At 56.5% G+C, this 24348-nt stretch overlaps 7 protein-coding genes across 7 annotated transcripts; 4 read left to right on the top strand and 3 right to left on the bottom strand.

Annotated features, from left to right (window-relative positions):
* Positions 1-10: 10 nt before the first annotated feature.
* On the bottom strand, positions 11-5157 carry IE81DRAFT_323877 (hypothetical protein). The gene has a single exon (XM_025514077.1). It carries the CDS (start codon positions 4925-4927, stop codon positions 176-178), a length of 4752 nt encoding a protein of 1583 aa, XP_025369214.1. The 5' UTR covers positions 4928-5157; the 3' UTR covers positions 11-175.
* Positions 5158-5658: 501 nt separating this feature from the next.
* Positions 5659-5972, top strand: IE81DRAFT_323878 (hypothetical protein). The gene has a single exon (XM_025514078.1). The coding sequence runs from the start codon at positions 5706-5708 to the stop codon at positions 5910-5912; it is 207 nt and encodes a 68-aa protein (XP_025369215.1). The 5' UTR covers positions 5659-5705; the 3' UTR covers positions 5913-5972.
* Positions 5973-8540: 2568 nt separating this feature from the next.
* On the top strand, positions 8541-11488 carry IE81DRAFT_323879 (hypothetical protein). The gene has a single exon (XM_025514079.1). The coding sequence runs from the start codon at positions 8895-8897 to the stop codon at positions 11022-11024; it is 2130 nt and encodes a 709-aa protein (XP_025369216.1). The 5' UTR covers positions 8541-8894; the 3' UTR covers positions 11025-11488.
* A 1375-nt stretch (positions 11489-12863) lies between these two features.
* On the top strand, positions 12864-15468 carry IE81DRAFT_290943 (hypothetical protein; the record flags this gene model as incomplete). Its single annotated transcript, XM_025511876.1, has 4 exons — positions 12864-13596; positions 13663-14896; positions 14974-15225; positions 15309-15468. 4 exons carry the CDS (start codon positions 12864-12866, stop codon positions 15466-15468), a joined length of 2379 nt encoding a protein of 792 aa, XP_025369217.1.
* A 49-nt stretch (positions 15469-15517) lies between these two features.
* Positions 15518-16414, bottom strand: IE81DRAFT_347782 (hypothetical protein; the record flags this gene model as incomplete). Its single annotated transcript, XM_025516193.1, has 1 exon — positions 15518-16414. One exon carries the CDS (start codon positions 16412-16414, stop codon positions 15518-15520), a length of 897 nt encoding a protein of 298 aa, XP_025369218.1.
* Positions 16415-19775: 3361 nt separating this feature from the next.
* IE81DRAFT_334672 (hypothetical protein) lies at positions 19776-20915 on the top strand (the record flags this gene model as incomplete). The annotated part of the gene is made up of 2 exons (XM_025515420.1): positions 19776-19892; positions 19947-20915. 2 exons carry the CDS (start codon positions 19776-19778, stop codon positions 20913-20915), a joined length of 1086 nt encoding a protein of 361 aa, XP_025369219.1.
* Positions 20916-21340: 425 nt separating this feature from the next.
* Positions 21341-24330, bottom strand: IE81DRAFT_323885 (alpha/beta-hydrolase). The gene is made up of 9 exons (XM_025514080.1): positions 23715-24330; positions 23514-23634; positions 23268-23436; positions 23171-23182; positions 22938-23091; positions 22746-22873; positions 22303-22675; positions 21866-22218; positions 21341-21786 (listed from the first exon to the last, which is right to left on the bottom strand). Exons 1-9 carry the CDS (start codon positions 23976-23978, stop codon positions 21408-21410), a joined length of 1953 nt encoding a protein of 650 aa, XP_025369220.1. The 5' UTR covers positions 23979-24330; the 3' UTR covers positions 21341-21407.
* Between the last annotated feature and the right edge of the window lie 18 nt (positions 24331-24348).

Raw genomic sequence — 24348 nt, forward strand, 5'->3', positions numbered from 1 at the left:
AGATTCAATTCGCCAGCTTGGTATCTAGGTTGATGACTACGAAGTACGCGGGTATACAGAAGGAGAGTGATGTCTCTCAGAGACGAGATGCGGTATGCGGAAAGACGAGGGCACGGGGAAAGCGATGCATCTGGAGGTATTTGATGCAGAGGCCTGCAGCAGAGCGCTGCTCTGTTCATCCGATCATTCCAAGAATACGGCTGACGCCGCCAAGTCCGTCGACGTGCAAAGGCAGCCGTTGAGAGTACTCAAAGGTGGGAATGACGAAGCCATTCAGGCTCACACGGGCCTCGACCTCGACATCCAGGACTAGTGTTCCCCTCTCTTGCAAGAAGGTCTTGACGATCTTGTCCAAGCTCTGAGCAAGTCTGCAGTCGATCTTGCCCTGCTGCTTGCCCGGATTACGCGAAGTTCCCGGTGCGATGCGTAGAGGAGCCTTGGACATGTCCCTGGAGGCGCTGCCGAAAGGCTTTGACTTGAAGTGCGCAGCGAAGCTCAAGGAGAGGAGGTCGATCGACACCCCTAGGGGATTCTTGATGATGTACGCCGTTTCGATAGTGGAGTGCGTCAGCACCGTCGGAGTGATGTGCACGCTGATACTCTCCAGCAGCTCGTTGAGCACAGGTTTGAGGGCAAATTCCAAGCGAATGTGCTCGATGGCAGGCACGAGCACGGGTATCTGCACACTTTGCCGGTCGCCCTTGACCTGCAAAACAGACTGCTTGCCACTCAGAATATTCGAAGGGATGGCCCTGACTGGGCCTTCCTCAGAAGGCGCATACCTGAACTCCACATTCTGAACGGCCACAGGGCCGGTAGGCAAATCGAACGAAGTCTCTGAGACCAGCGCTCGCCCAACGTAGGTATCTCGGAAATATACGCCCATCGAGAGTCCAGAGTCCGGGAGACGCAGATGAACTTGCGAGGGATTGTTGAGGAAGAGATTGAAGCGGACCTCCAAGTATTCGGCGCACGCATCCTTGATCTCGAACCCAGAGTATTGAACTGGACTGCTTTGCAGACCATTGAAGCCGGCAATACTGATGAGGTGTTCTTGGCCGAGCTCGACAGTAAGTGGCAATTCACCGATGCAGGTGTACGCTCTGATGCTGGCGCGACCTCGAAGACTGATGCGCTTGGTACCTTCCGGTCCAGCTTCGAACATGTGGAATACGAGCTCGGACATCGTCGCTTCATCCTTGGTGTGCAGTTCGAAGCTTTCCAGCGTGAGCTTGAAGCTACCGCTAGCGCCTTCGTCCGAGTTCGATTCTTTGGCCTCCGAGATGGTGCCATCTGCTGTCTTGGCTCTACCGACCACGACGCCGTTGAACACGAGCTCGACGTCTGCTGAAGCGGACAGCACCTTGACACCAATCGGATACCCAGGCACGCTATACTTCACTGCGATATTCGTCGTCGAGATGACAGGCGAGCCGCCTCGGGGAAAGGATGCGTCAATATGACCAACGCTGACTTGATCGACGATCTTTAGAGGAGGCTGTCGAACGGGCGCCTCGGCTCTGAAGCCACGAAGCGCGGCATCCAGCCATGGGATTCTGCTGGGCTCGGACGTGGTACCAGCCCGAGGCCTCGCTGCAGGCGCAGCCAGCGATACGATGTTGCCGCTCGAGCCGCTTTGCTTGGAAGGCTGCACCCACGCTCTTTCTCCTTGTATGCCCAGCTTGACTTCCTTGCCCAGTAGCAGCGCGTTGATCATCTCTCCAAGCTTTTGGAGGCTCTCTTCGTAATTTGCGCTCTCGATGTAGACCAGACCCCGCGCTTCGAGTTGCGTCTCGGCGTAAGCCTCCATGATGATGTCTTCGATAGCCAGCTGACCTATGCCAGCGCCCTGGTACGTGAGAGCAAGTTCGAGCCTGGAGAGAGTCAAAGAGATGTCGCTCGGATTGGGAAGCACAACTGAGGCGCAGACCTGTAGAGCTCCACGTCCCGATCGCGTGTTTTCAGTTGGAGCCGCGGCATGGGTGAGACTACCACCTACGGCGGGAGCAAATGCTTCGCCAAGGACGGAAAAGTTCTCCACGCGCAGACCTTGAAAGCCTCCTAGACCCTGCAGAACGATGCGCTTCTGCAGCGTGGCTTGAAAGTCAATGCCACCAGCGGTGACCAAAACTTTTGCGACGAGCTCGAACTCGGTGGAGCTCTCGAGCAAGAAAGCTCTCACGAAGGAGGCGAAAGCTTCGGTCCCGCCAGCTCCTCCAGGTTGCGAGATGCGAGCATTGGTTTTGACAGACTGGAGTAGCTTTGGATTGACATCGACTCGATCGAGGATGTGCAATCGCGCCACCCTGTTCTTCGACTGGCCGGGCTTCAAGCCGCCGCTCGCTCCATTCTGCTCCCCAGCTACAGTGAAGAGCTCGGCTGGGCCATTGAACAAAATGCTAGCAGCGAGTGGACCAAAGTTTGTGAGGCGGAGGCCTGTGCTCAGCATGATACCGTCCTCATCCATGTCGTGCACGTCGATGCCGTTCAGCTTGACCTCAGCTCGGTCCACCAATGTCTTGACGAATGGGGCGCCAACATCAGGCAGTAGGGCAGCCGAGGTCGTGTGACTGAGCGCAATAGGTAAGCTGTGCTGCGTGAATCGCAGAGTACCTGGCAGTCGATATTGCCCAAGCATCGCAGTCGCTTCCACATGGGCAGTCACGCGCAAGTCTGCTAAAGCGCGAGCTAGGAGCGAGGCGAGGTCTTTCGAGGGGTCCTCTTCGCCACTTGCGTGTCCGCCCGCGGAGAGATCCTTCGAATTTCGTGCCGACGCGTGAGGCGTCTTGCCTCCATTCATCGTGAGCTCTTCGAACAGCTCTTCGAGAGAGTCGCCGATGTCCACGCCCCTGCTCTGTGCTGAGCGTCGCATAATTGTGACTAGCGCGACAGGGTCGCGATTGATTTGGAAAGGCAGACTGGCATTGACGGGCGACCCTCCTGGCGGAAGTACCAGCCCTTCCCACCTCTTCGAAGTTTTGATTTCTCCGAGTTGCAAAGCCTCGAGGCCGGCGCCTCCCGCTGCTGCAGGTACAGCCAGTACAGATAGGCTGGAAACCGCGATCTCTACTCCGAAACCGTTGCGCAGGGTTGCACGGGCGACAGAAGAGCCCCCTGCAAGGCTCGCTGCACTCTTCCGTCGCCCAAGAGCAGACTGGCCCCCGAACGCGCTATCCTGACTCGACTCGAAGTAGGGCGAGTGCGGGCTCGGCGGCGCCTTGAGACCCAGATTGGGCGAGTCCAGGTTTGATACGTGCGATGCAGTCCTTTGACGGACACTGCTAGCGCTGCTTCCAGTCCCTTCAACCCTCAGCTCTGCACCATCCAACAGCCGAGCCTTTTCGCCAAGCGGTGGCACGACAGCATCAATTCGTGCCCCTGCGAGCGCCTGCGCAAGCCAAGGAGTGTCCGACGCGCCCGTTGATCCGGCCACTGCGCAAGCATGTATGGCTTCATTCTGCAACAGCGAAGTGATCATCCGTTGGCCAGCTGCGTAAGCTTGCGCAGAAGGGCTCCCCGGTGGTGCGTCTTGGCTCGGCTCGGCAGGCAATCGAATATAGCCACGCGCCTTGACAGTATTAGGACCAGGCTTGAGAGGCGTTGCCGCCAAGGTTAGATCGCCAAGAACGACCAAGCCTGCGAGGGAGTGTGCGGGCGATGCAGCTGGCTCATGCCCAGCAGCTGGGCGAGCTTCGCCAGGTGCGAAAGCCGAAGCGCACAGCGAGAATCTCAATTCGCCGGGCTCGATCGTAATGGCTGGCGAAGCAGACGGATTGGTGAGCGTCACACTCGCTTCCACTTCTATGCCGCGCTGCTCGTGACCACCGACGATTTGAAAGTCTGAAATTTCGAGGGCTGGGGAACCCATGGAGCTGGCAGACGACGCAGTGCGCGCGGCTTGCGGCTTGCTAGAGCTCCTAAAGCTCGAGCCTCGCGTGGGAGCAGTCGTCGCCGAGGACGAGCGCGAAGGAGAATCGAACGATGAATTGGGCCCTGGACTAGACTTCTTCGACAGGGAGCTTCGCCAAGTGAAGCGCTTCTTGGCTTTTGCGCCCTCGCCTACAGGGTCGCAAGAGCCAGTGTGTTGATCGCTGCTGCTAGCGCTTTCGCTTCGCCCGCTAGGCACACCCAGCGCGCTCGGTACAGGCTTAATATCGCCTGAAGCTCGCCCATTTTCCAGAGAAGCCGCACCGTACCTCAGCAGCCCTCCCAGTGCTCCAAGTCCACCGACAATGACCTCCTTCTCCACATCCAAGCCAGAAAAACGCATTCCGTAAGCCTTGACTTCGGCGCCATTGGCATGCATCACGAGTCTGATCTTGGCATCCATCGGCGAGATCAAGATGTGCTTGATCACTTTCGCCAGCCCTGCGCCCTCACGCTCCTCTTCACCTGGTTGAAAAGAGACGGTCAGATCGAGATCTGCGGTGGCCGTTCCTGGTGCCGCGCTGGGCTTGATCCGGAAAGGTTGGATGTGGGCATTGGCGATGTAGATGTGTCCAGCTCCACCTGCGTTGGCCGATCCAGACTTGTCCTTGCTCGCCCTTTTGCCGATGGTTCCGCTCGCATCGTTTTCGACCCAGTAAAGCTTCGAGGTTGCTTCGGGTAGTCTGACCTTCACCTTGACGAGGGGCAATGGGCCGGTTCCAATGGCAGAGAGCCTGGCCTTTCCCTTGGCTGAGAAGCCCGTCTTGGTTAGAGAGTGAACATGCAAAGACGAGATTTCGAGCTTTGCATTGTGCACGAGCTTGCCGACCAGTGCACGAACAGCGGGTACTCTGGAGAGCCCTTTTGCTTTGGTGGCTTTGGCGTTCTGACCAGAGGCATCGCCCAACTCATCTGCATCCTCATCTCCATCCATATCTGGCTCTGGATCAGGGATATCAGCGAGTTGGGGATCTTGACCGGCCGTCGAAGATGAGGCCATTGCGTTACTTGCTTTTGAGCGAGACAAAAGGAAGTCGTGATTGGGTGTGCCACATCCGGCACAGGTCTGATCCAAAGTAGGCGGTCCCCTGATCATACGAGGCTCGACCGACGTTTCACTTTGACTCTTACCTCGACGTCGCAGATGAGTTGCGAGCGTCTTGGGACATTCAAGATTGCAAGACGAGACTTTCCTATATGTGTATAGGGCGGGCTACTTAGCCACTCGCGATCGACGGCTAGATTCAGATCGAGCAGTGAGCGCTTCATTGCCGCGGTGACCACGCCATGTGAAACCCAGGGTTTCAGCATGTTGGCTGCTGAGCACAATTTTAAACGGAGCATTAAGCGCCGATGCACCATGCAAAGCTTGCTCATCTTTCTTCTTACGCGCTTGTGCGAGACTCATCCGACTCACAGCTGCATGCAAGCAAGTGCTGCGTGCTGGCCGCGCGTCTACGTGTCGCCATGCATGCATGCTGTGCGTCACCGGTCTGGCGCGTCATCAAAGAAGCTGTGGGGTATTCGAGCGAAAAGTGGCGCGCGCGTACCTGGATGTACACGCGCGCGCATGACCCTCAGCATCGCGCACATATATGGAACACGGGATTCACGAGCCATGCATGCAGCTGAGCTGGCGCGCTCAGCCGCCTGCCACGTATATATATATATATATTTATAGGTATATATACAACGATAGTCTTGTGAGTCACGAACTATAATTTGAGTCGTGAGTGTGATTCGCGGCTGGTTCGTGCTCAGCAGCAATCAAGCTATATATGTATCATAGCTCTCCGCACCATCGATCCGTTTCACACAGGTCAGAAACACGGTTAGCTGATGGTGAGCATCACCCGCCGCCGTCGCGCGACCACTCAGATTCGTCGCTTGAGCAACTCAGGCGCAGTAGCGTCCTCTCGATCTACTCAACATTACTCTCTCACCACCACGACCCCACATTCGATCGTGACTCGGGACCATCATGAGACCACTGAGTGACTATGACTTTGATGCCCGAGCAGCGCGCAGCAGCCGCACAGACTCTCAAATTGCAAATGTGATGGCTATGTACCTTTCCTATGGTGAGCTCACGACTTGTTTGATCAGATTCACAGCTCTGATTGACTGAATAACGTTGTGAAGGGTGAGTCGTGACTGGAGGGAAAGGTCCGTCCAAGCTTCATGAACTGAGGTCCCGAATCGTCTTGTCAATAATCACGCATATCACCGAAGTTGGAAATCAACATTCACGATTGAATCAGGAATGTGGAATTGAGCCTGTAAATTCAAGAATTCAAAATCAAGAATCTTGAACCACATGGATGAATCAAATGCATTTTGATTCTTGCGTCACGACTTTGACTCTTGAATGGCAACGTGCGCTGATTCGCGGGCGGATGAGCCGCTGCAACGTCGTATCGCAGGAAATCGTGCGGGTCTGAATCAAATGACAGATACACACCGGACTACGAAGACCTTTCAAACCTTTCCGTCGACGGGAAATCCTCACATCTCCGCCCTATCCTTTCGTGGCGAGTAGTCAAGAGTGCCTCGTGCAGGAAGTAAGACGGGGCAACAGCGCACTGCTGTAAAGCCAATTGTGGGTCGGGCGACAACAAATGTGATCCAGATGTGGGATGAGGGTGGATGTGTGGCTTGTTGGAATCCGGGCTACCCCGGATGAAGAGAGCCAGCAGATGAACCACATCACAAAGCTTCCTCTTCCTTAATCCATTTTTGCGTCACGCTGCTCATATTGAGAGAGAGCGCTAATTCTATCATGTACAGTCAAGTATATAGAGTGGTCTTGAGCCTTAAGTGGAGAGTTGAATCACCTTCAAGACGCCGTGCGGAGTCTTAATTTTGGCCCTTTCCTCGGCTTGCTTCACGCTAATTTGGAATTCAAGAGCTTGGTCAGCTCTCATGCGTGTGCTTGCGATGGTTCGCATGACGTAAAATCCTTCTGCGCGCGAGCAATCGAGCCTATTGTGGATCACAGATAACTTGCTTTCACCGGCCGACCACAACCCGGGTTGCCAGCTGAAGCCGCCTTTTCGAACTACAGTCGAATACGAGGACTGGCGAGTCGTGACTGTACAGTACCTGGGTCGTGCATAGCGTACCTGGATAATTATGTATAGCCATCGCGCTCGCATGCGCGCTCGCGAGATGCAGGAATGCCACAACCTAGCTGCGGTGGTTGATCGTCAGTCGATGCAGCAGCTAGCAGAGCAAGTGGGTCGTCGTCCCATTACACCGCCGCCGATCAAGCGCAGCATTGAGCAGCTCGCTCGAGGCCGTAGCCTGAATGTCCGAGGAAGTCCTGACAGACGCGAGACTCTCCCCCTTCGATCAATCGCAGTCCACCTTAGTCATAAATGATCCCTGTATAACGTCTAGCGTCTCAAGGGGCTTCAACCCCGCACTGGACATCATAGCTGAGTGTGAAACAGGAAGCAAGAATGAGGGCCCAGGGGCAGAGACACACAGTCAGCAAAAGTCCAATCACGAATCTTGAATCCCGACTCCTTATCGCTTAATTGACAGTCACTGTAGGCATCAAAGACTCGCGAATTTGCGCATCACAGCGGGCCCTCGGCTGAAAGCCGCCAGCCAGATGGCCAGTGAACTTACAGTACCTGGGAACTCGAGCGTCGTCCTCGCTGGACATCTGAGCAGCCGCTGCAGGAGGGCGAGTTGTGTCGTGCTTGTGGACGGTGCACCGCAAAGAGCGCTGCTGTGCTGCAACCATCGCCCAACACATACCCCGACGATCGATGGCATGCGCTTACATTCACATCTCACAAACTGCGCAAGGGCTATCAGCCGACTCCTTGTTTGCATCCCGGACGCCGCGGTCAGCCATGCATGCGGGCAGTGCATACAGTCGTGAGCTTAAGTACGGCCGCTGAGCTCTATCGCTACTTGCGCCTACTTGGACCCTATTCTAAGCTCCGCGCTGCCTGCCCGGTTCGCATCTGCACTGTGTGCTGTGTCTGCGCGTGGCTTGATGCCTGCATACCGCTCGCTGCTCTTAGATTCCATCCCGACGCAAAGCGCTTTCCTCTGCGTGAAGTCTTGGAACAATCCCTAGCTTACACCATTCGAAAAGCCGTCATGCCTCTCATCGACCATTTCAGATCATATGTGCAACGTAGAGAGTGTGTCTGGAGAGGCCAGCGCGAGCAGCATGTCACGCCGGTGGCACACCCCGAGCCGTTCAGCGCTCATCAACGGTTTGCGACGTGACCGTTAGCGCCTCATCCGATCCCCAGACGTGCAGGAAGCTCCCTGCAGCTACCTGCACGTCTGGCGAGCTCTATTAAGAATGGAGAAAGAACTTTGTACGGGGCCCTGCCGCAGGGTCCAAGGGCCACTAGAACAGTCTCTTCCTCGCTCGATCTGTGATGTGCATAAGCGAAAAAAGTCTTGCCTATCACCAGCGTCATGCTGCAGAGAGCGTTCGCGAGGGTCCAAGCCATCGAATTTTGAGGCGTGAGACCAGCAGATTTGGCTCAATCTTTTGCCAGTGCGCTGCACGAAGTACATGCACGCAAACTCTGAAATGTCCTTGGCTGCTTGAGTCGCGAGAGGGCCACAATCCGCACCCGGCCTTGAGCCTCTCTGATCATAGCCGCACCATCCGTTCCCATCGCGAATCTTTGATCTCGACGATCGCCCCAAGATGGTCGCTAGCTAGCTCCGTATCTCCTTCCCATAACCCTTGCTTGCTCTGCCCAAGCACATACATCGATACGCACCAATTCGTGCACCGTCATCTTCTCCTTTCGTCAACTTTCGTCAACAAATATTGACGACGCGAGCGAAACTCGCTCACCCAGCGACGGTCCCAAAAACAGAAAGCTCAAATTCTGTGGCTGTTTTCGGACACCTTGAGCTCAATAGTACCTTACCGCACTGCTCACTGTCCAACATCTGTCAGCGAGCAGCTGCCAAGTTGCGGATCCATGTCTGCACACATTCAGCCACTTCCACGCTCTGGCTACGAGCGCGACGTCAACATGAACCGTGGAAACATGTTTGGTCGACAGCAGCATGAGTACGAGCCTTCCGCAGGCGAGGGTTGGTACCCACAACACTCAGGGCCAAATTCTCATCCGCTACCGTACGGTGCAGTCGAGCCCGCGCAGTCCTTTTCGCCCACCGGCGATGAAGGCGGTCGCTACGTGCATCATGAGGCAATGTATCCGCATCGACAGCCCTATCCGTCGTCAGCCGCTGCCCTGCATCCGGCCTTTGCCATGGGTGCAGATGTGGGGCACGCCCAAAGGCCGAATGGACCCCAAGGCGGCCCTTCCGGTGCACCTCAATTTTCGTACCAGCCACCTCAAGGATCGCAGTCTTTCTATGGTTTGCAGTATGGCCAGCCCTATCCACCTCACTCGTCCTACTATGACGTGCAGCCACCCACGGCAGTGCCTCCACAGCCCACTTCTCCTGTCGCAGGCGCTCACGAGGGTGATTTCAGCGCCGCGAATCCCGATGCGTTGGCACCAATTCAACAAGCACCGACGTACCATGGCCATGTCAAATCCGCCAAAGATGCCATTCTTCTGCTTTCAGCCTGCGACCTCCCTCCAACAGCGGGATCTGATCCCAATTGTCCTCCACCTCGTTGCGTCATGCGCCGTCTACTTGACAGCGAGCGTGCAGCGCTCGTCAAGTCGGGCTCCATATTTGCCTGGGACGAGAAGAAGGCCGGTATGCGCCGATGGACCGACGGCAAATGCTGGAGCGCAAGCCGCGTGTCTGGCTGCTTCTTGACCTATCGCGAGCTCGAAGTTCGAAAGCGTCCTGCAATGAGCTCGGCGAGCGGCACCACCGTTGCGACATCCAATCAATACAAACTCGACGGCCTGATCAAGCAGAGTTTCACCATCACCACTCAATCCGGTCGCAAGCTTCATGTCATCTCGTACTACACCAAACGTGACGTGCGCGAAGGCCGTCTACGCCGCATCAGTGAGGACCCTCGATTCGTGGGTGCAAGCGGCGGCGAGTGGGGTCTCAATGTCGACGAAGCAGAATACACGGATCCGACCCTTCGCGACGGCGCTGGCGAGGAGGTCATCGCTGCTGCTGCTGCGACCTCCTCACCCAGGGATGCCCTCAGCGGTCTGCCTCGTCGCAACAGTAGCGCAATCGATCGTCCCTCACACCAGCGATTTGGCAGCGGTCAGGGTTCCGGCAACTACTTCCCGGGCCTCGAGCCAGAAAGTCCACCGACAACGGGGACGAACAACTCCTCATTTGGCGTCCACCAGCCTTTAAGTCCTCCAAATGTCAGTGCTGCGTCTCCTCGTGGATTCGCAGATCAGACTGGTCGCGCGCATGGAGAAGGCCCTTCGTCAAATAACCCATCAGCCGCTCGAAGTGGACTCCTTGGTGGATCTTCGGCACATACCAGATACGCGCCGCAGTTGCCTCCACCGACGTCAGTCGTGCGGCCACTGAAACGCAATGCACCCTCGTCGCCTTCGTCCGACCGTCACGGTGGAGCCAGTGGTCTACTAGTTTCTGGCGAACGTCCCTCGTCCAGCGACGCTTCTGTGGATCTCCCACCTCCTCAGCGGCCTAGACTCGCACGCATGCGAAGCTCCAGCATGTCGGGTCTAACACCGAACTCTTTCGATGGGACCAGTGCTCGACGCGGAGATAGCTTTCAGAGTGCCTCGAGCCTGGGAACCACCGTCAGCGCAACTTCCACTAGAGCGCTGTCAGAGGAACGCAACAAATTCACGAGCACCGACCACGACAGCGCAGTTGGTGCTCTGCTGAGCCTGCGAAGCTCTCAGTCTTCGCGATCCGCCGATCGATCCCCACCGATGGGCGGCGGATCGCAGACGGCCGCAAAATTTGCGGTGCCTGCCAGACCACCAGCTCAGCCTTTGCAGCAATTCAAGACGTTGTCAATGGGACCTGCGGCCGTCATCGGTGCGAAACACACTCTCACCTCGACGAGCGTGCCTTCGAGCCCTGTTGCTTCTTCCTTTGGCGGCGCGTTGACAACCACTCAAGTTCCCGAAAGGTCCACTTCGGATCGATTTGCCCTCAACAAGCTCACTGTACGACTCTGAGCGCTACCTCGCAGATGCACTTTCCTTCCTCATCCCGTGAGCCCTTGACGCTGCCGTTCGGCCTTGGGCTCACAGAAATCTGCGCGCCTGTTTCAGTCTCGTCTCCCTCATGCGCCCATGCGAAACTCTGTATTATCATCGTTCGAAAGCTAAAATGTCAAACCCACTTCATACTTCTCTTAGTCTCGACGATGAAGCTGGGCAGGTCGCACACGGAACGCAGCGATCCCCGCGAGATTGGCGGATGTGCTAGGTCGACGAAAAACTTTCCTGAGTGCGCCTCGGCTTGCTCTCGCCTCGGGCTCGCACACAGCTCTGTGGCCTTCGCTCGTGTGAACCCTCGTGGGTCCAGGTATCGAGCTGAGCAACGTTGAGCTACACCTCGGTGACGTTGGGGCAAAGCTCTGACCTTTGATCGAACAGCACCCTGGCCAGGCGCGACCATGACACCAATATAGGCCTCTCTATGTCCATCTTTTGGTCGCACGACGCGAATGACCCCTCCGTAGATGCAACAAGAGGGCGTGGCGCTGACCAGAGCTGCTTCAGTCACGAGTTGCAAGATGCAAGTCAAACACGCCGTCCCGAGTCACGACTCACGACGCACGACGCACGATCTAGCGCTTGCGCTTTCCTATCGTGTCGGCACTCGGGCGCCGGGTATCATGTCGCGCCGAGATCAGCAGCTCTAAATTGCGAGGATCAAGTCCACCGTGCGACCCTTGAGCGGGCCGACAGGCGTGCAAATGCTTCACTGTGTTGCGCGCAGGTGGCCGGCATGATGCATCGATCGAGAATCGAGATTTCAGTGGTCACTTCGGAGTGTGGGAGTGTGAGTGTCTTGAACTGCAACGTGGTGGTACCTCACCTCGCTTTCTGCCCGATTGCTATCACGCCGACTAAGCGGCATCGGCCGGCAGCTGCCACGAGGTAAGATCACAATTTGCAGGCCTTCTTCTCTCCCTTTATGACTCTCTGGACGCAGTCGTGAGTGATGGCTCCGAGTGGAAATGAGCAGACATGAACGTCTTTGCTACGCCATGAGCTGACCCGTGGACCGGTCGCATTCGTGAGTCTCCTACCGAAACAAAGCGCGCGTGACAGTCGTATTGTAGATGGACCGGGCCGGTTGGCTGCACCGGCACCATGCTGCGCGTTGCTCACTATGCATGCATAAAGGCGAGCGCCCTGCACTCACAGTCGTGACTCAAGAGTCGATCGTGATCGTGATCGTGACTCGCGACTGCATGCTGTGCTAGCTGTGCCGGACAGGCACACCGCAACGCACCGCGTCTGCTGTCCCACCGCGCGACCCAGTGCGGTGCACGCAACGCATTTCGGTACATATATGCATGCATCATATGCGGCACACGGCCATGCATGGACGAGCGCGAGCGCAGCTGGCGTCGCGCGCGAGCCAACCAATATCACCTCGCCGCGCTTTCGCTCGCTTCCAACCCTCATTGCTCGCTCATCCATCCTTCTTCTCGACATCCGCACAACTACCTACCTCCTTTCTAAACAGGGCTCGTCTCCTCCTTTGTTCATTTTCGTGCGTCCGAGTCGAATTGCGACGCACCTTGCCGACGCGTGACTCGCCTTTGCTCAAGAATCAGAAGCGCTTGAGTCCTGGCAAACGGAAGAAACTCCGCTTCTTATTGACTTCTCCCGCTTCGAGATTGATACCGTACCGCACATGCGACAATCACTGAAGGCGTAGACGGTTGGTGCACGCATGCTTCCCGCCCCGTCACAGCGCTCTTTCAGATTAGACCCCGGCGTGGACACTCGGTCCTTTGCGCTGTCACACTCGGCGGTTGCTAGTAGCACGACTCCACAATGCCATCGTCCTCCACCACGTCCAGCAGAAGCGTCCTATCGCGAGCTGGGGACCGGGTGCGCGTGCCTGCGCTGCTGCAACCTGCTGCGAAAGCCTACGCTCTCGGCTACCTCCTAGACGTCTTGCCAGCGATTCTCAAGCTTTTGATCCGGTACGTCGCCTCTCAGTCTCGACGCATCGCTGCTGTTCAGAAGAGGCAGCGCGAGGAACGGGCGGTAGCGAGGAGTCGTGCGAACGAAAGCAAGGGAATCAAGCTGGGAGATGAGAAGCAGGCTCCATTGCCGACGACCTTGGCAGAAGATGCCATCAAGCCTGCAATCGCCGAGCTTCCGCTCTTCGCCGCACGCATCGTTCGAGCTCTGATTAGAGCTTTGGGTCCTCATGGCATGGCTGCTGCATCAGCCATCGCTCTGGCGGGCACTTCTACTCTAGAGCGGGTCATCCTAACGACCTTCAATGCTCGCAGCTCGAGCGCTTCGGGTGTGGAAGAGCTGGCTCGTCGAACGGCCCAGTTGAAGCTTTCAGCTACATTCTTGGCCGCGACTGTGTCCAGTGGTGCCGCACTCCTGCTCCTCCAAAGTGCACCAGTATCGTCGCGGCTCTCGCAGAAGGTTCCCGCTCCGGACGAGGAAGCAGCAGAGCGAGCTGCCGAGGCAATCGCTGCCGGCTTGCAAGCTCCACAGACCAACTCAGGACCTCCGAGCTCATCTCAGCCAAAGAGAAGCGCTACTGGTGGATCCGCATTGGCACTTCTCAATCCTTTCAGGAAGAGTGACGCCAATTTGGATGCACCCGGAGTGCAGCTACCCACACCCTTTGCACCTGGCGGACATTTCTTAGCTCGCCTGACCAGTCTTTCTGTATCGGCTTCTCCCGGCGCACCCGGCTCAAGAACGGAGGGGGCTCGGTCACCTATCACGTCGCCGACTACAGAGAAGAGCTCCATCGGCAGCGGGCCTGAGCCTTCTCACAGCCGTGAGGGATCCGCAGCATCTCTCAATGCGAGAATTTCCCAGATCAACGGAGGGCCAGGACACCACAAGACCCCTTCTATCTCGGTCTCTGAAGCTGAAGGAGTCCAGAGCAAGCCTCGAGATAGGATTCCGAAAGCACTTGGCAAGCCCAGCCCGACCATCGACCTCACACTCTTTGCACTCGTGCGCGCTATGGACACATTTGCGCGTTCTGGGGCTTTCATGGGGAGTGTCTTTGGTTCGGCACGCTCAGCGGCGGCCGCAAGTCCAGCTTTGGCTTCTATGGCGTTCGGTCCCAAAGCAGGGGCCGTACCATCTAGAGCAGCCACGAAGCAAGGCATCGTTCGGACCATTGGTAGCTGGACGACCAGTCAGGCTGAAGGTCTGACGTTCGTCGTTTCGTGCGCTGTCATCATGTGGAGCTGGTTCTATGCACCAGAACGGCTACCGCCTACTTACGTCAAGTGGATAACGAATCTTGCGACTATGGACGAGAGGCTCCTCTTCGCTCTCAGATCCCGTCACAAGAGCAACCCATATCGGTGGGACTATCAGGACACGCGTTGTCCGCCCCAAGCAATCGACTTGTGTGGTTCTCTGGCAGAGTCACTCGGTCACCCTTACGAGTGGGGAGACCCATCAAGACTGCCAGCAACAAAGCAGCAAGCACAACAAATGCTGCTCAAAGCGCGCGCAGAAGCTGCAGCAGCCAGGCGGGAAGGGCGAGCGCCGGCGATCCAGCCGCATCGGGAGGGCAAGGAGCCAGGCTACATCATGAATGGCTGCAGCGGCCCTAGAGGCCGGGGAAAGATGGCGGGAATGCCCTGCGAGATTGTTCACTGCGGTGTGGGAGGCGGAAATTGCTGGGCGAACGCTGCGATACGCTGGCTCAGAGCTTGGAAAGTCTGCATGGGCATCTACTTTCCCGTACATCTGCTTCCGCGTTTGCTGTTCGGTTTCAAAGGCTTTGCCAAACAACCGCTGCCAGTGCTTTTAAAGGTGCTTAAGGGCAGCGCAAGGAGCGCCAGCTTCTTGTCCACCTTCATCGCTAGCATTTGGTGAGTCGCAAAGACGGTCAGCGCCTCAGGTGCAAGCTGACTCGATCACCTCTCCTTCTTGGCTGATCTCTTAACAGGTTCATGGTGTGCCTAGGAAGATCCATCTTGTTCCCGAAGCTGTTCCCTCATGTCTCGCATTCCTTCTGGGACGCAGGCTTTGGTCCGCTCCTCGGAAGCCTGACTTGCGGCTGGAGCGTCTTCATCGAAGAGAAGCGCAAGCGGGCAGAAATGGCTTTGTACGTCGCTCCGCGCGCCCTCTTTGCCTGTGCCGAGATCGCAAAGCCTGGGTGGGTCAGCAGCGGTGCGAGGGGAGCCCTCTGGACAGAAAGGTGAGTCAGATCGTTATAGAGAAGCAGATGCAAATTTGAATTGGTGTTGAGAGAGCGGGGCAACCTTGCTTCTGCCTTGGCAGGATTTTGTTCGGCCTCAGCCTCGGGGTCATTACATCGGCGGCTAGACATAGACCAGATTTGCTTCGCGGCATCACCAGCACGATGGCGTGGGTCGTCAAGACTTCGGCAACAACTCGATCACCAGGTCAAATGCCAGAAGGGCTCAAGCCCTCCAGATGAAATACATGCTCTCCGACATGCAGCCGGAGCGAAAGTAGCGATTGGGTGATCAGTCCGAATCGCAGTCTGTAGAGAAGCACAGGGGCAGGTTCGGTGGCCTTGTAGCGCCTGCTGAAAGCTTGATTGAGCCCATGATCAATCTTGGTTCTTGAAGGCACTTGTCCACTGCATGCTCCATCGGACTGACACCTCTGACTCGCCGAGTTGTGCGCGGGCGCTTGGAATTTGGCCTGGACGCGCTTTGAGCAGAGCTCTTGGGTTTTGGCGGAGCTGATGCCGAGGTGCCTTTGGCTTCGAGATGCAGCAACTTGGGGTGTCGTTGCATATTGCAATCCACACCTAGGCTGCTATCTGCTGCATGCAGGATGTTGCTCGTGAGAGCGTCCCTGCTGTGCAAGCTCAACAGTCCTGGCGCGATCTGCTGCTCGACATGATCCGACGCTGAGGCTGAGCTGGCTTGGCTCGATGTGAATGTCGGACCTGCAATCCCATTGCGCTTGACTTGCTTCGCCTCTTGACATTCTTGCACGGGTATGAGCTTCGCTGTGGGCATGGAGAAGATTCTGCTCGATGGCGGCAAGCCTGAAGCGCTTCGACGCTTGTTGATGCTCTCTAGTACACCTTTTTGAAGATCTGGATCCAGCGCTGGAGCAGAACAGTGCAAAGTGGCACGGCGAGGGGCTATAGATGCGCTTCCCGGCCCAATTGGCGGCTTGGACACACGCTGCGACTGGGCAGGCTTGACTGACGGCTGCAGATAGTCCAGAATGGACTTTTGCACCGTTGCTGAAGGCCTCAGACTACCAATGCCCCTTGCGCCGATAGAGGGTGCGAATGTCGATTGTTGAGATGCTCTCGTCAAGCTGCTGGATGGCTCCGTCATGTGCTGCTCCTCCTTTGCGCCTTTGGAGGCGGAGAGGTCATTGTGTGGTTCGCCGGCCTTCATACTGACGTGCTCGGCTGAGGAGTATCTTTTGACGCCGCTCAATGGTCAGCAGAAGCAGTTGCGGATGGTGTCGGATGAGCTTTGTCAAGTGCGCGCATGGTATGGTGATTAAGGCAAAGGCGTAGCTTCTGTTGATATGCTTGGACGTCAGACCTCTGCAAGACTCTGAGCAGCTTTGAAGACATGTAGGTGACGGTGCACAATTGGGTATGTATACAGCTGCCTGACTTGTCAGGAGTATAAGTCGATGCCGCAGATCTTGGCTCGTACACCTGATTAGACTCGCGCCTGATTGCTCTTGTGCGACTTGGTTCATCATCTCCTCGAGGTGGCGGCGTCTGATTGAGGTAGGAGACCTTGATGTCAAGTATGTGAGTAGTGTAGCAATGTGAATGATTGTTTGAATTCGCACCCGCTCAGTCGTGGCGCAGCCTCCTCTCTCCATTTAGCATTCAAGACTCGCGTTCTCTCACCAATCACGGCCCGCTCATCACTTCGACGGCCATGCAACGCCGCAGCTGAAAGGCCGCGGTCTCCGCGTACGTGCTAACTTGGTGTTTGTATTGCCGGATCGCATTATGCTCCTAAGACGATTGTGTAACCTAGCTAGATAACACTTGAACACGGATCACAGCTTGTGCCGCTGCTGATGCTGATGTATGTTCAAGACGGTGCGCGATGCGCAATCGATCGTTACTGCCCAACTCTCACACCGCACTTCGTGACTCTAGGGTCTTCTGGCTACGAAGGACAGAATTGAGTGTTGTCCAAGCTGGAAAAGCAGACAATCACGCAAGCAAACGTATGTTCAGGGGACAGGCAAGTCAAGCACGAGCTACGTGGGTCTATGATCGCTGCTGCTTGTTACGGATCGAGTGCCTTCACAATCGCGAATGCTCAACTCTTCCCTTGATCGAAGTGCTCCTTTTTGCTTGGGCAATGACGAGACCTCGATGTTTGGCTGAAGGCATGTCAGAGCGCCTGCGCTTGCAGTATAACGAGGTTCATTATTGTTCTCTCGCGTAGACGGTGTCGGGATTGTTTCAGCTCGCGACCAGGTGGGACATCGGTGACATCCAGCAGCACGCCCAGCAGGACGGGACGGCGCGGAGACCCGGGACCTTGGCGCGCATTGGAGCTCGCTTGTCCTACCGCTGCGCCCCGTCCAAGCACATCCCGCAAGTCTGAGTCCTGATTGCGGCTTTGCTGCTTGTGAGCGTGCGCGAAATAAGGCTATCGACTCAATCCTGATTCGTCAGTCACTCAGTCGTGAGTGTACCATTTCGTGTGCCAACGTCGAGGTTGATCTGGTCGCCAGTCACGTGAGTCGATAGTCGTGAAAGCAGCGCAGCGCAGAGCAACGCAGGGCGGCGGGCTGCACGTATCATGGATGTATACACTCTGACTCTTGACTATATGCATGCGGCTGCTGGCTGCTCATGTTCGCGCTTGACGCCCCTGACCTTTACGCTCCGCTTGCTTCTGCTGTACCAGAGGCGTGCGTATTTGAATTGTGACGTGCAGATTGACGACATCAGCTAGGCTTCGAGTCTTGAGTTCATTAGTCTGATTCAAGATCGATCGGCTGTGCCACTGCCAGCATTGCGCGCCTTGCGCTCTAAAAAAAGGTCTTATCGCCACAACGCGAGCATTCGTGACCGATTGACATTTTGTTGGAGAACCGCAACATCTGACGATTTGAGAAGAGCCAGAGTGCACATACCGCTCTCGCGAAACAGCGCGGCTAGCGGCGCGGTGGATGAGGATGCCAAAAGGTGACTCGCATACATTGCGCGGGGAGAGGAGCCTGCCTGCCTACCTACGCGCAAACATGCGGTGAAGCCCGAGACGCTAATCTAGGAAAAGCATGCAGCTCGCGCTTATAGCAAACGCAAGCACTGTACAGTACACGGTCATGAGGTGTGAGTACCACTAGCGAAGGCAAAGGCGATCATCGTGGCCGCTCCCAGGCACGCAAGCCCCTCTCTCTCTCCCTGTGCGTGGTGTCTGGTCTCGGTCGCGATCACGAATCTGTTTGCCTTGTATAGATATCTCCGCCACCGCAAGAGCCGCGGGCCAGCGGCAGCATGCATGCATGCATGCACCCACGTCTGTGTTTATGCACACCAGCGACGGACTCCAGCGGCAGAACGGAGATTCTGCGCTCCAACGCGGGCAGGAAAGCGGCCGCCTACAATAATAATAGCTAGCTCACCCCTCGAGATTGCGGAACTCACAAATCGCACAAAGCGGAGATGACCGAGCGCGACTGACAGCTATCTCGGCAAGAAGGAAAGCACACTGGTGACTCTAAAGATTCTCCTCCTTGGCCTATACTCGTCACCTGATTGTGCATGTGTGCCTTCCAAATAGGCAAGAGGAGGGCCAGGTGATAGGTACACCTTCACGTCACTGCCAGTCAAGTCAGTCTGACTTCTACCAGCCAGCCATCGTGCCGAGTCGGCACTTTCTTTTTGACACCGACGGGTGGTCCTGGAGCTGATGCATGCGTGGCTGCCATGCAAGTCACGAGTCGTGAGTGTGAGTGTAGGCCAGAGGCATGTTTAAATGCATGCATGCGCAACTCTTCCGCCGGATCGGCATCTGCTGGCCATGCAGCAGCAATTAAGCAGCCTGCTGCTGCTGCGTCGATGCGATACTGAACAGGCACTCACTCACATACTCGTGATTGACCAGAGGTTCATACGCAGCAACAGTGCCGGAGGTGTGGTACTGCAGCTAGTAGTCACATACGTTGTAGCACAGGAAGCGACGATAGCGGATCTATTCTTGTCGCCCGCTGTCGTGGACCGTTGAATACAGTACGAGCTTTGCCCTCGTGCTGCTGCCGGCGGCAGTGGAATTGTCTGCGATCTTCGTTGCTGCTATTGATGCACGTCACCCACTACCGTTCAGGTGCGGAGTTTGCACAAACCTAGTCGCGTCCAGGCAACTCGCCTGTCAAAGCTTCGCAGGGGCAGGTACTTTTGTGCCCGTCGTTTGGCACAGGCGGGCGGATGCTCCTGTCCAGCAGAGCTTGTGGGCCGTTGGTGTCGCGGGTGTACGTGACTGATTGCAGCCGTCGTCGAGGGCCCTTCACATGACCATTCGAATCGCACTCAGCACTACTTTATGTTCCCTATCGACCACTTCTGCTCAAACTCCCACATTCCCTCATAGCTCCTTCTGTCTCTGACTCGTTGCTACTCATCCAACTCAGGCCAAACGCATTGCGAAGCTTGCTCCCACCGACCCCTACGGTCTATCACTGCTACATTTACTTTTGACGTCTTGAGCTTGAAGCCAAGCCTTTTTCGCCTTCCCCCCGCGTCTCCCGTCTCGCATCTTCTACTGATTCAACATGATCGCTGCTAAAAGCAAAATTTCCGTCGCGCTGCTCGCAGTCGCATTAACCCTGTCCAACAATGCCGATGCCAAGATCATCCGATCGCCCGCTTACCATGCCAGACACGCCAACGTGACGGCCCGCGATGCTTCGGATGCCGACTTCACTCTGGACAATCTGCCCAAGACCTGGCAACAAGGTCAGACCGGCACGAACCAGTGCACGCAGTGGGGCAAGTCGTCTTCCGATTCCATGTGCCAGAACATCTTTATCAACTCCATCGACGATTGGTGCGTCTTTTCCGCCCCCACGCCCAACAGTGAGGTCGGCAACACAGAGCGCGAGGAAGTCGCCTGGTGCACAAAGTCAGGCTACGGAACGAGGCTCATTCCCGACGGCACGGTCACTGGTGCTCACTTTATCAAGACGAAGCGTTACGTTCAAGTGACTGCCCGAGGAGACTTCACCAAGCTCAACATTGCCAAGGGAGACGCTGGTGGTGAGCTCGATCCTCACGGTGCCGACGGTAACGGCAACCCCATCGGTGGTCTCGTCTTCTCTACCGCCTTCAGCAAGGACGGCAGACCGTCTCAGATCCACGAGTGGATGAACTACATGTCGGACTCGGAGCTCTGCATTCGTGCCTGCAAGAGCAAGTCGGGACAAGATCAAGCCCTTTGCCAACACATCTACGACACCATGGGTTGCTCCTGGGTCATGCCCGGAAACTATGACGAGCACACTTTCGACAGCTGCGAGGCCGACGTTGCTCTGCCTCCTGGCATTTACGGAAGCAGCACCTTCTTCCAAGACCACGGCAATACGCCCGAGGCGCACCCTGCCCCTAGCAGCTCCAACTGCAAGTCTGCAGCAAGCATCACCAACGGTGACACGACCGCTCTCACCGCCGTCGCCAAGAACGCGAGCAGCGGCGGCAGCAGCAGCAGCAGCACCACGACGACGTCTAGCGCTACCGCCACCGTCACCGCCAAGGTCAACGCCGCAACTTCGTCCAACGGCCGCGCTCTCGCTGCTGCCACTTCATCTCCATCCGGGTTCAGCGGAAATGGAGCAGAGATGAAGGGTGGCAATGCCGCTGCTGGTCTCTTTGTCGCAGCAGGTGCAGCCCTCGTAGCAGCCATCGCTGTTCTCTAAAGGACTTCTCCATCTCCCCCTCTCCGGGCCATCCGATGACCCCGCTCATTCCATTTCCCATACTCAAACTCGTCACCAATCTGCTACCTTGCTTGCTTCAGCCTCGCCTTGCCATTTCACATGCCCCCCCCCTCCCTGCACATTTCCAGCTCGCTCTCGCCCCCTACAGCCCCTCTATTCGCATTCATTTTTTAGACTTGCAATTTACACGTGGCTACCGCTTAGCACGCATTCTCTTCTCCGCGCACTCCCATCCCTGATATGGACTTTCAATACTACTCTTTCACCCTAATTTTCTGTCCGGGTCAAAGGTGCTGTTCCGGGTCTGCCATGAATGATCAAGAACGTATGGCAACACATTGGCGGGCTGCAGCCTCTTTGCTGCGGATCAATGAATATCACTAGACGAGCGGCAATTTCGCAAGCCCCGTGTTGATTGCATTAGAAATTGGCAGGCAGAGTCAATGACATTCAAAAATTCTCCGCAACATTTTATGGTCTCCTGACGCTTGAAGAATTGGCGGTCCTAGGTGTAGGTCCCTCATCGTCGCTATCCCCCACGTCGAAGACGGTTTGATCTTCCTGCACCGCATTGCCTGCCCGCCGTGTTCCAGCCGGACTCTTCCTGGCGCTGCTCAATCCGCTCTGGGCTTCCTCGTCGTCCAGCTTGTCCTCATCATCCGCGTACTCGCCAGACGCTGGATCCCTTACCAAGTGTTCGAGCTCGTGCGTGTCCTCGCGCGCGACGGGTCGCCCACCTCGACCGAGCATGCTCGTCGAACGGCGAGACTGCTTCCGCAGTCGAAGGAGGATGAGAGCTCCAACGCCGACGAGGATCAAGAGCACGACAAGAGCTGCCGAGCCCGCATTGCTGAACGCGACAGGAGAGGAAGGTGAGATTGCGGAGCCAACGGGGGCCGGCGGGCGTGGTCGCACCTTGTTCAACTCACTAGTACGCCGCCCACTTGGCCTCTTCGGCTACCTGTTCTTCCGTCTTTCCGTCGACACCAGGAATCATGGGTCGATTATCCGTAGATCCATCGCCCTTTCCAGGATTCGGAGCAACCACTAGCATTCTGTCAGGCTCTCCTTCAACGCGCGAAGGAATTCTAGCGGAGGGCCCAGCAGCTCCCATCAAATCCACACCCATGAATCTCAACATCATGTCGTGTGACTCGACTGGCTTGTCAAAGCCGACCATGTGGGATCCTCCGGCTATGCTGACATACGTGAGATTGCGCGCTTCTCGCCAGTAGCCCGCCTTGTTATTGTTAACAAACCAGTCCTTCTTGGTGGCTTCTCCCTGAGAGGTACAGAGAAACCAGGTGAGCTTGCTCTCGGTCTGTTCTGCATTGTGACACCGCAGTCGATTGCGTCCTCAACTTACTTCCCAGCTAGCGGCGCCCTCCCAGTCCAAATGCCGTGGGATCCTCTCCACGCCAATATGGTTGCAGATCAGATCCTGATCGCCTGCAAAGAGCATCACCTTGATGCCCTTTCGGAGTAGCTCGGGAATGTGTATCTTGCTACTTTGCGGGTTATTTTCTTTCAAAGCTCCGCCAACGCGATGCGAACACTCTATCCACGCTTCGGGTTTTTTGACTTCGTCCACATGCAAAGCTTTGCGCACGTCTGAGCGCGCCAAGTAGTCGTAGGTCGGCTTGATGATGGGCGGCCAATTCATGCCGCAATCTGGGGAGGTGTCCGAGAGACGGACATCGTAAATGTTGATGCATCTTGCCTTGCTCTGTCCAGCGACTCTGCATTAGGAACGACTGCGCCGTTAGAGTTGTGTTCTGTCAGCGCAGCGGACCCACGGCGTACACGCACTTCTGAGTCGTGATGTCAATAATTGTTGGGAGCATACGAGAACATGCTGGGGTATCCCGCGGGCTGCCGACCAGCTTGTCCAGGTCAGCTTTGCACTTGAGCCATTGCTTATTCGCCTCCGTCCATTCCTGCGAGTCGTAGCACTTTTGTGAGCCTACTGTCGGTGCGAGCAGCTCTCCTACGGCAGCTCACCTTGCCCCCTTCTTTCCAGACACCCGACCAGATCATCATTTCCAATTCGCTGCCTCCCTGAGCTGCGGGATCGATGTATCCGTTGCCCAGCGCGATGCCTCGTAGATCAACTGGCTGAGGAGAGCGAGTGAGTGCAGATGCCTCGAAGGGGATGCTGAGAGCGTCGCAATTCAACAAGCAAATCACACAAAGTTCGGAAACGCCGCTGATGGACTGATGGACGCTTTACTCACTACTGCCCGGCGCTACGTGACCGATCATGTACACCAAGTCAGACAGACAGTGAGCTCTTATCGACCTCGCTATATACAGCGTCTACTTGCGACTCACTAGCTCTCTCCAGCAATGTAGACGTCCACGCCATTTCCGGCAGCGTACTCTGGGTATACTTCTACGAAGCGCTCTATGAAGTACCTCACTTCGTCAGCGGCTTGAGGCAGACTCTTCGCGTATGCCGATGTGCTAGCGTACGAAAAGCCCGTGCCTACTGGCTGATCGACTGTTTAGTGGAGAAGCAGCGCCAAGATGTCAGGTGCGAGTATCGATGTCGTGCTTCTGAGAGCTAGCGGAACTCACGGTACAGAACGTCTGCGTACTCGTTCCAGGCGCCCCCTTGCGTGGTCCACTCGAGCGAGCCTTTGCCGTCGGGTCGAAAGGGACCAATCTCCATCATGACTCCGTCGAAGCTTGAGCATCCCTACAGCACAGACGACATCCATCAGTCAGCTGCCAAGTGTCCCCTGTGATTCGTGGGTCCAGCCATGCTCATGCACTCACAGGGCCACCATTGTTCCAGATGATCAGCCTCCTCTTGTCCGCCACGTGTCTGGCCCTCTCCAGCACAAAGTAGAGGTGCGCATCACCTTCGGGCCCGGCATCTGGCCCTGAGCCGACGGGAGGGGGTCTGGCAGGCAGGTACCCTGCAGAGACGTCTAGCGGTGGTGTGAGGGCTGACGTGGGCGGGAGCAAGGGGATGCGAGGCACGAAAAAGTCGGCTGCTGTAGCCCTTGCTACGCCCCGCCCTGTAATGTTGGCCGACATGTTCTGATGCTCGTGAGTCGCTGGTACGCAGATGCCGTGCAGAGACTGATGGTGAAGCTCAAAACAAAGCCTGCTAGAGGATACGTGGAGGTGGGTCGAGAGCTTGCAGTGAAGCGCATGCAAATCTTCCTGAGTCCTCCGTCTCAAAGAATCGAGTGTCCTTTGAATTACCACCGACTGAGGTATCCTGGCTGTGCACGAGCAGTGATAGTGATGGTACTGACTGAAAGAGCAGCTGCAGCTGCTGCTGCTGCTGCTGCTGCTGCCATTTGTGTAAATGTGACGCACACAGCTGAGGTCACTCGATCAAGACTTGAATCGAGACTTTCCATGCGAAAGAGGGAAACACCACGCCGACGATGACCGCATG

Source organism: Ceraceosorus guamensis, assembly GCF_003144195.1.
Source record: "Ceraceosorus guamensis strain MCA 4658 unplaced genomic scaffold IE81scaffold_34, whole genome shotgun sequence".
NCBI classification, from domain to species: domain Eukaryota; kingdom Fungi; phylum Basidiomycota; class Exobasidiomycetes; order Ceraceosorales; family Ceraceosoraceae; genus Ceraceosorus; species Ceraceosorus guamensis.

Coding starts and splice junctions, on each gene's coding strand:
- IE81DRAFT_323877 (XM_025514077.1), bottom strand. CDS start 4,927: ATGGCCTCATCTTCGACGGCCGGTCAAGATCCCCAACTCGCTGATATC.
- IE81DRAFT_323878 (XM_025514078.1), top strand. CDS start 5,706: ATGTATCATAGCTCTCCGCACCATCGATCCGTTTCACACAGGTCAGAA.
- IE81DRAFT_323879 (XM_025514079.1), top strand. CDS start 8,895: ATGTCTGCACACATTCAGCCACTTCCACGCTCTGGCTACGAGCGCGAC.
- IE81DRAFT_323885 (XM_025514080.1), bottom strand. CDS start 23,978: ATGTCGGCCAACATTACAGGGCGGGGCGTAGCAAGGGCTACAGCAGCC. Junction 22,874..22,937: donor TCTGGAAAGAAGGGGGCAAG/GTGAGCTGCCGT, acceptor TACGACTCGCAG/GAATGGACGGAGGCGAATAA. Junction 22,219..22,302: donor AGGGCGCCGCTAGCTGGGAA/GTAAGTTGAGGA, acceptor TGTACCTCTCAG/GGAGAAGCCACCAAGAAGGA.